Source organism: Garra rufa, chromosome 13 (assembly GCF_049309525.1).
Source record: "Garra rufa chromosome 13, GarRuf1.0, whole genome shotgun sequence".
Taxonomy (NCBI): domain Eukaryota; kingdom Metazoa; phylum Chordata; class Actinopteri; order Cypriniformes; family Cyprinidae; genus Garra; species Garra rufa.
Window position 1 is genome coordinate 11,864,771 of NC_133373.1, and position 8,907 is coordinate 11,873,677.

The 8,907-nt window shown below is 37.8% G+C and overlaps 1 protein-coding gene across 1 annotated transcript; it reads left to right on the forward strand.

The window, feature by feature from the left end:
• Window positions 1-520: 520 nt before the first annotated feature.
• Window positions 521-7,705, forward strand: LOC141283631 (uncharacterized). The gene is made up of 5 exons (XM_073816939.1): window positions 521-619; window positions 780-820; window positions 924-998; window positions 4,679-4,868; window positions 5,900-7,705. Exons 1-5 carry the CDS (start codon window positions 553-555, stop codon window positions 6,331-6,333), a joined length of 807 nt encoding a protein of 268 aa, XP_073673040.1. The 5' UTR covers window positions 521-552; the 3' UTR covers window positions 6,334-7,705.
• Window positions 7,706-8,907: the final 1,202 nt, after the last annotated feature.

Genomic DNA, 8,907 nt, shown 5'->3' on the forward strand with positions numbered 1-8,907 from the left:
CAAACACAGCATTTAGAAACTTCCCATATGGATATAAACATCATATGGGGGAATTTCGTTTCTGAGGTTAGATAAACGCACAAAGCAGTAAAAATAAAATTAAAATAAACGTACGTTAAATATGAGAAAGCGGCGCTAGCTAGCTAGTCACTTTTTACTCTAATACACATTTGTCAGTGTATATTTCTTTTAGAAGCCAGTTTCTGTACTTAAAGTATTGCCTACAAAAGCTGAACATTGATTAATTCATGTCTAGAAATGTAAGTTTTGGGAAGGGAGTTAATAAAACTGTTTTAATCAAAGATGGTTTTGTTGAAACCAAAACGCCACTTTTAGAGAAAACACACGTTTGCGTAATCGTACGTTTGACTCAAGACCTTATAGTTACTCAAACGGTTCTTGCGACTATTAAACATTATATAATTGATATAAACGTAATAGTTTTACACTTATGGTGTTCAAAGATTGACGTAGGTTGAAATACCGTGTCATGTGACCGTCTGTCCACCCGTGTTGGTCACGTGCTTCCGTGTTGACGGAAATGCTTCAGGAATGGCGAGAAACGAAGAGAAACAGCTTGGAAAACTGAATCGACTGTGGCTTCAGAAAGAAAGAGAGGGTATGAGACGCATTTATGGTTTATTTACACCAAGACCCTAATGTGAAACGACGGAAAAAGCAATCGCATTGATGTTACATGTCTCTGTAAGCCAACATGTTCTCCCATTGTTTTGCACGTGGTCAGTTTGCGGCATAATGCATCTGTGTTCTATTTCCAGAGGGTCGCATTAAAGATGTTCACGTATCAAGACCAAAGCTTGTAAGACATCTCTTTTGTTGCTATATATCTTATACATTTCAATTATGAGCCCGCATGCAATAAATGACAACATTGTCCTAATAATGGATCTTTCGACACGCAGGCAACGTTAAACTCAGTGGCAGCAGTGAAAAAGTGGATACCGAGCATCAAGAAAGAGATAGAGTACTATCTGCAGGTATTGGTCATATTGTCAACACGGAAAAAAGTAGGAAAATAGTACCATCTGTCGGCGAATACACTACTGGTCCTTCTCAAAAAATTAGCATATTGTGATAAAGTTCATTATTTTCTGTAATGTACTGATAAACATTAGACTTTCATATATTTTAGATTCATTACAACACAACTGAAGTAGTTCAAGCCTTTTATTGTTTTAATATTGATGATTTTGGCATACAGCTCATGAAAACCCAAAATTCCTATCTCAAAAAATTAGCATATTTCATCCGACCAATAAAAGAAAAGTGTTTTTAAAACAAAAAAAGTCAACCTTCAAATAATTATGTTCAGTTATGCACTTAATACTTGGTCGGGAATCCTTTTGCGGAAATGACTGCTTCAATGCGGCGTGGCATGGAGGCAATCAGCCTGTGGCACTGCTGAGGTGTTATGGAGGCCTAGGATGCTTCGATAGCGGTCTTAAGCTCATCCAGAGTGTTGGGTCTTGCATCTCAACTTTCTCTTCACAATATCCCACAGATTCTCTATGGGGTTCAGGTCAGGAGAGTTGGCAGGCCAATTGAGCACAGTAATACCATGGTCAGTAAACCATTTACCAGTGGTTTTGGCACCGGGAGCAGGTGCCAGGTCGTGCTGAAAAATGAAATCTTCATCTCCATAAAGCTTTTCAGCAGATGGAAGCATGAAGTGCTCCAAAATCTCCTGATAGCTAGCTGCATTGACCCTGCCCTTGGATAAAACACAGTGGACCAACACCAGCAGCTGACATGGCACCCCAGACCATCACTGACTGTGGGTACTTGACACTGGACTTCAAGCATTTTGGCATTTCCCTCTCCCCAGTCTTCCTCCAGACTCTGGCACCTTGATTTCCGAATGACATGCAAAATTTGCTTTCATCCGAAAAAAGTACTTTATACCACTGAGCAACGGTCCAGTGCTGCTTCTCTGTAGCCCAGGTCAGGCGCTTTGCCGCTGTTTCTGGTTCAAAAGTGGCTTGACCTGGGGAATGCGGCACCTGTAGCCCATTTCCTGCACACGCCTGTACACGGTGGCTCTGGATGTTTCTACTCCAGACTCAGTCCACTGCTTCCGCAGGTCCCCCAAGGTCTGGAATCGGTCCTTCTCCACAATCTTCCTCAGGGTCCGGTCACCTCTTCTCGTTGTGCACCGTTTTCTGCCACACTTTTTCCTTCCCACAGACTTCCCACTGAGGTGCCTTGATACAGCACTCTGGGAACAGCCTATTCGTTCAGAAATATCTTTCTGTGTCTTACCCTCTTGCTTGAGGGTGTCAATGATGGCCTTCTGGTCGGCAGTCAGGTCGGCAGTCTTACCCATGATCGTGGTTTTGAGTAATGAACCAGGCTGGGAGTTTTTAAAAGCCTCAGGAATCTTTTGCAGGTATTTAGAGTTAATTAGTTGATTCAGATGATTAGGTTAATAGCTCGTTTTGAGAACCTTTTCATGATATGCTAATTTTTTGAGATAGGAATTTTGGGTTTTCATGAGCTGTATGCCAAAATCATCAATATTAAAACAATAAAAGGCTTGAACAACTTCAGTTATGTTGTAATGAATCTAAAATATATGAAAGTCTAATGTTTATCATTACATTACAGAAAATAATGAACTTTATCACAATATGCTAATTTTTTGAGAAGGACCAGTATATCGGACGAAGCCACACTTCCCTAAACACAAATACATAAATAAAAATAAATAAACATTATAAACTACCGTTCAAAAGTAAAAAAAAAAATAACTGTACAATTATGAAATATTATTGCAATTTAAAATGGTTTACTATTTTAATATACTTTAAAACATAATTTATTCCTGTGATGCGAAGAATTTTCTGCATCATTACTCCAGTCTTTAGTGTGGTACGATCCTTCAGAAATCATTCTAATATGCTGATTTATTACCAATATTGGAAACCGATTTTGCTGCTTAACATTTTTGGGAAACTGTGATACTTTTTTCAGGATTCTTTGATAAATGAAAAGTAAAAAGAACCGCATTTATTTAATAAAAACAAAAAAAAGCTTTTGTAATAATATACACTAGCGTTCGAAATGTTTGGGGGTCAGTATTTTCTTTCTTTTTTCTTTTTTTGAAAGAAAGAAAGAAAGAAAGAAATGAATACTTATATTCACCAAGGATGTGTTAGACTTATATTGTTAGAAAAGATTTCTATTTTTGAATAAATGCTGTTCTTTCAATCAAAAAAGTATCACAGGTTCCAAACCAAATATTAAGCAGCACAACTACTTCCAACATTGAAAATAAATCAGCATATTGTTAATAAATCAGAGTGATTTGTGAAGGATCATGTGACACTGAAGACTGTAGTAACGGATGATACACATTCAGCTTCGCATCACATGAATAAATTATATTTTACAGTATATTAAAACAGAAAACTGTTATTTTAAATTGTAATAATATTTCACAATATTACTTTTTCTGTATTTTTGATCAAATAAACGCAGCTTTGATGAGCGGAAGAAACATATTTAAAAATCTTACTGATCCCAAATTTTTTGAAAAACAGTGTACATGAAACTTAAAAATTGACTTCATTTAAATTAAATTAAGTTTAGCTTTATTGCAGAGGTAGCATTGCAACTTTCAACCACCGTAACATTGTAATGTACATTACATTAGATAATAACAGCAATTAATATACATCTATATTTACTGATTACATCAGACTGACCAAAGTTGGTGTTGATCTGAATAAACCTAACCCTAACCCTAACCCTAGGAGGAGTTCGTTCAAGGTCGACACCTGAAAATGGCAAAAATTACAACATTTTTGGAGAAAATTAAAAATAACCAACTTCGTGTTGGGTTTTGGATTTTGCTCCAAGAGACTTTTTTGTAGGTTTTGGTGTGTTACATGTGTGTACCGATTTTCGTGCATGTACATGAAGCGTTGCTCAAAGCGCACACCGCTAAATGTGTATAGGGGGCGCTATCGAGTCATTTTGCCACACCCATCTCATTTTCTCCTCCAGCTTCAAAGTCATCCTACATCAAAAGTACCGACCCAGTGTTTACACAGTGAACATGCAAAGAAGGTCCTTTACGGAAAAAAGGGAAAACAGCAATGTAGGACAATTTTGAAGTCGGAGGAGAAAATGAGATAGGAGTTTTTTTTGACATACCCTAAATGTACCCTGAGAGACCCTAAGAGAAGCTAAGTTTATTTTCATCAGAATCAGACCTATGATGGCCAGATAAGTGGTAAGGCAATCAGCTGGGTCATGCTAGCAGACAAACTATGTCGTGTACTACATCAGTTACAGATCTTGCACATCCATTGCATGTCATGCACAAACCAAATGTGGAATGTGTGGTCTAGTTCAGGGATCCTCAAATGTGGCCCACGAGATCCATTTTCCTGCAAAGTTTAGCTGTAACCCTAATCAAACACACCTGAGCATGCTAATCAAGGTCTTCAGGATCATTAGAGAATCACTGGTAGGTGAGTTTGATCAGGGTTGGAGTTAAACTCTGCAGTGCATTGGCCCTCCAGGGTAGGATTTGAAGAACCCTGGTCTAGTTGGTCGTGAATTTCACATATACGTGAGAGAAATTTTATGTGTTGATTTGTTGATAGGTGATAATAGTTGCAAATAGTCACATCTTTGCATCTGTGTTTTGCAGCAGTCACAGTTATCTCACTACCCAGAGAGGAAGATAGATGAGTTCCGTCAGCATATTGAGGAACTAGAGTCAGAATACAAACGCTACCTAAAGAAACTACGCTCCCTGGACCCTACCTGCAAACACAAGCCTTGGGAACCTCGAGCATATGCCAAGAGGAGGCAGGATCCAGTCAGCAATCGAAACCCCTGTCAGTTTATGCTATGATACTACCAGTCTTTGTTTGACAATGCCAACATTGCCTGTTTAAAGAATTATTTTACCTAAACATTTAAATAGTTAAAAAATGTACCCTCAGGCCATCCAAAATGTAGATGAGTTTGTTCTTCAGCAGATTTGGAGAAATTTAGCATTACGTCACTTGCTCACCAATGGCTCTTTTGCAGTCAATGGGTGCCGTCAAAATGAGAGTCCAAACAGCTGATAAAACATTAGAATAATCCACAAGTACACACCACTCCAGTCCATTAGTTAACATCTTGAGAAGTGAAAAGCTGTATGTTTGTAAGAAGCAAATCCATCACTAAGGCTTTTTAACTTTAAACTGCTGCTTCTGGCTAACATATGAGTCCATAATAGATAATAATGCTTCCTCCAGTGGAAAAGGTCCATCTCCTGTTGTCCTCTCACACCAAAATCACCATAACACTAATAAATCTGTGCGTATTTCTCTCCTGATTCAGACAAAACATTCTTTTTCACTGGAACAAAAGCAATATTATGAATAGAGGACTTGTTTAAAATTAAAAACGCCCTAATGATGGATTTATTTTTTACGAACATGCCCCCTCTTCACCTATTCACGGGAGTGGTGTGGATTAGTGTGAGGTTTTTAGCATCTGTTTGGATTCTCATTCTGACGGCACCCATTCACGGCAGTGGATCCACTGCTGAACAAGTGATGCTAAATTTCCCCAAATCTTTTCTGATGAAGAAACAAACCCATCTACACTTTGGATGGCCTGAGGTCGAGTAAATCAGCAAACTTTTTTTGGGTTTACTGTTCCTTTAAAAGAAACGTCATGGCCTACATTTGTCACAATGTTGTGATGTCATTACATATGCTAATTACGTTCACGCAGGCATATTTGAGAAGCTGTGGATCATATAAATTATGTAAACGTCAGAATTAATATAGACCTTAATAAATCCAAAATACAGACCTAAATGTGAAAAATCATGTGATTATAAATGTAGTTATCTTGTTTTTTTAATTCTTAGCTAAAAAACTGCGCCTTCACAACCCAAGCGGCCCCAGCGGAGAAGAGGAGGATGTTAATGAGGGCACCAACCCACAGGAAGCAGGAAATCACACATTTTACTCTAATATTCAACAGTTACCCACACCTTCAGCTACTGCTAATACCCAGGCCTCCAACCTCCCAGACCAGGACCTACCATTGTGCTTCGATCAGTCACGGCTTGCTGTGGCAGTGGCCAGTTCACGTGTGGCTCTTGCCGGCCAGCAGCAGGACACCGGTACACTGACACGAGTGCTGCTTACTGGCTTGCCCAACCTCAACAGTCTCCCATTAGCACAGACAACAGCAAAAGAAGCAACACGTAAGCAATCCAGTGCTGAATCAGGCCAAAATAAAAGTGAGCATTTACTAGGACTCGGCTGCTACTCGTCGTCCTCAGATGAGGAGATATAGTTGTTTAGTTTAAATTATTAAATATAATCATTATGCTCATTGGCTGATTAATTTTTTATTATTGTTGTGTTTTCTGTGAAAAACATGGTGCTGCCATTTAGGGGGATAGTTCACATTAAAATTGTCATCAGTTACTCACCCTCATGTTGTTCCAAACCCATAAAACTTAAACATAAAAAAAAAATAATCTTCGAAAAACTAATGAGGATATTTTTAATGAAATCTGAAAGATTTCTATCCCTTCTTTGAAAGTCCAGGTAACCAAAACCAGAATCAACTGGCTTAATTTATCGATGAACAGATTTAATTTGCACACACAAGAACCACTGAGGTTTGTTTTAGCATATAACACACAAAAGTCTGTTTATCATATGGGATTTGCTATATGTATTTGTGTTTATATGCAAATAAAAGCCTAAATAAACTATATTCATCAATTGTGTCTCTTTAAACAACTTGGATTAAACTTAATTGATATGAATTAATTTTACAACGCCTCTATAACCTTTTTAAGACCTTATCAAAGACTTGTATGGCTTAAAAACTTAGTTACTGAAAAATGTAGTAGAAAACTCATGAAAGGTTTACATTAGAAACTCAGAAAATAAAATACTGACACAATGCCACATTGTGCAGCTTTTGGTTGTAATTTTTAGTTGAAGGGCAACAAAAGAAGCAATGTAAGTCTTCACTGTTTTTCTAGTGATAAGAAGAGGAGAAAAGAATGGGAAGATGTCTGCGGACGAATAAAACTTTCTAAAGACCCGCGGCTTTGTTCTCTCCACTTTAGCCCTGATTTCATCAGGGCTACTGAAAGAGCTTACGAACGGCAGAGACAAGAAACTCTAGATTCCGTCCTGATAGGATGTAAACGTGTTGATGCTTGTCATGACACTGCAGCAACTAAAGGAGTATCTTAGCATGGATTTCACTCGATATCCGAGGCGTTTAGACTCCTTGAGGGGAAAAATCAAAAGTACGGCATTGATTAAGTCTACGCTTATATCCATCGCCACCTGTAAGCTTTTTCAGTAGCTGTGGTCATTGTGTCAACATTTTATTTTTCTAAGTTATATTGAGGTAAAAATAGCAAAAGGTAGGGCCAGTAGCTTACTGAGTGCAACCATTTTAAGTCATCAAACTAATGGGCGCCATTATTTTCGATGATGTGAAATGGCTGCACTCGGTGAGCTATTGCTTTTTTTACAGCAACACAACACAAAATAAAATACTAACAAGATGCCACATTGTGTGGCTTTCGGTTGTAATTTTTAGTCAAAGGGCAACAAAAGAAGCAATGTAAGTCTCCACTGCTTTTCCCAGCAATAAGAAGAAGAAAAAATAATAGGAAGGTTCTTGTGGACGAATAAAACTTCCTAAAGAGCCACATGGTCATCATATCAGTATTTTATTTTCAGAGTTGTGTCGCGGTAAAAATAGCAAAAGGTAGCGCCTGTTGATCACTGAGCGCAACTATTTGATGTCATCGAAACAATTGCGCTCCCGAGAGACCAAAATATGTAAAAAAACGATGTGGATTTTTAAAAAATTAAATACTGACACAATGCCACATTGTGTGCAGCTTTTGGTTGTCATTTTTAGTCAGGGCAACAAAAGAAGCAATGTAAGTCTTCACTGCTTTTCCTAGCGATAAGAAGAAGAGAAAATAATGGGAAGATGCCTGTGGACGAATAAAACGTCCTAAAGAGCCACGTCTTTGTTCTCTCCGTTTTAGCCCTGATGCCTTTTAGTAGACAACAGCTACTAAAAGAAAGAGCTGTGGCAGAGACAAGAAACGCTAGATGCCATCCTGGCAGGATGTAAACATGTTGATGCTTGTCATGAAGCCGCATCCACTGAAGGAATTTCTCAGCATAGATTTCATGCTGTAGCTGTAGCGCCAGTAGCTCACCAAGTGCAACCATTTGATGTCATCGAAATAATGGCACCCCATAAAATCCAAAATATGTATAAATCGATGTGGATTTCTTAAATAACGTAAATCTTTCATGGGTTTTCTACTACATATTTCAGTAAAAGACATCATTTATTTAATAATAAGCCACATAAGTCTTAATAACCAGGGATGCCTTTAAGCCTTGGTTACCTGGTCTTTCAATGGAGAGACATAAACCTTTTAGGATTCATTACAAATGAGTTTGGAATGGCATGATGGTTAGTAACTGATGACAGATTTTATATTTTTGGCCGAACTATCTCTTTAAGATTTAACCTTTGATATTCAAAATATCATATCTGATGCATGAAAGTGAAACTTGAAAGTAAAACATTTTCAAGTGAAACTTGCAAGGATAAATCACCTGTGTTTGTGAGTTTATACTGTTTGTTTTAACCTAGTTTATTCCAGCTATGAATGTGTTAAACAGTGTTAAAAAGAGAACGGAAATGGTTGAGGTGTGGTTAGACTAGTATTCTGAATGGGATATTGGTGATTACTTGTCAAAAACAAAATACAAGTGTTTACTGTTACATAAGTTTATCTGGGGAAAACATCTTCGGCTATAAAGTTTCAATTTCAGCCACAAGGTTTTTTTACAGGTTGATGCCATATTT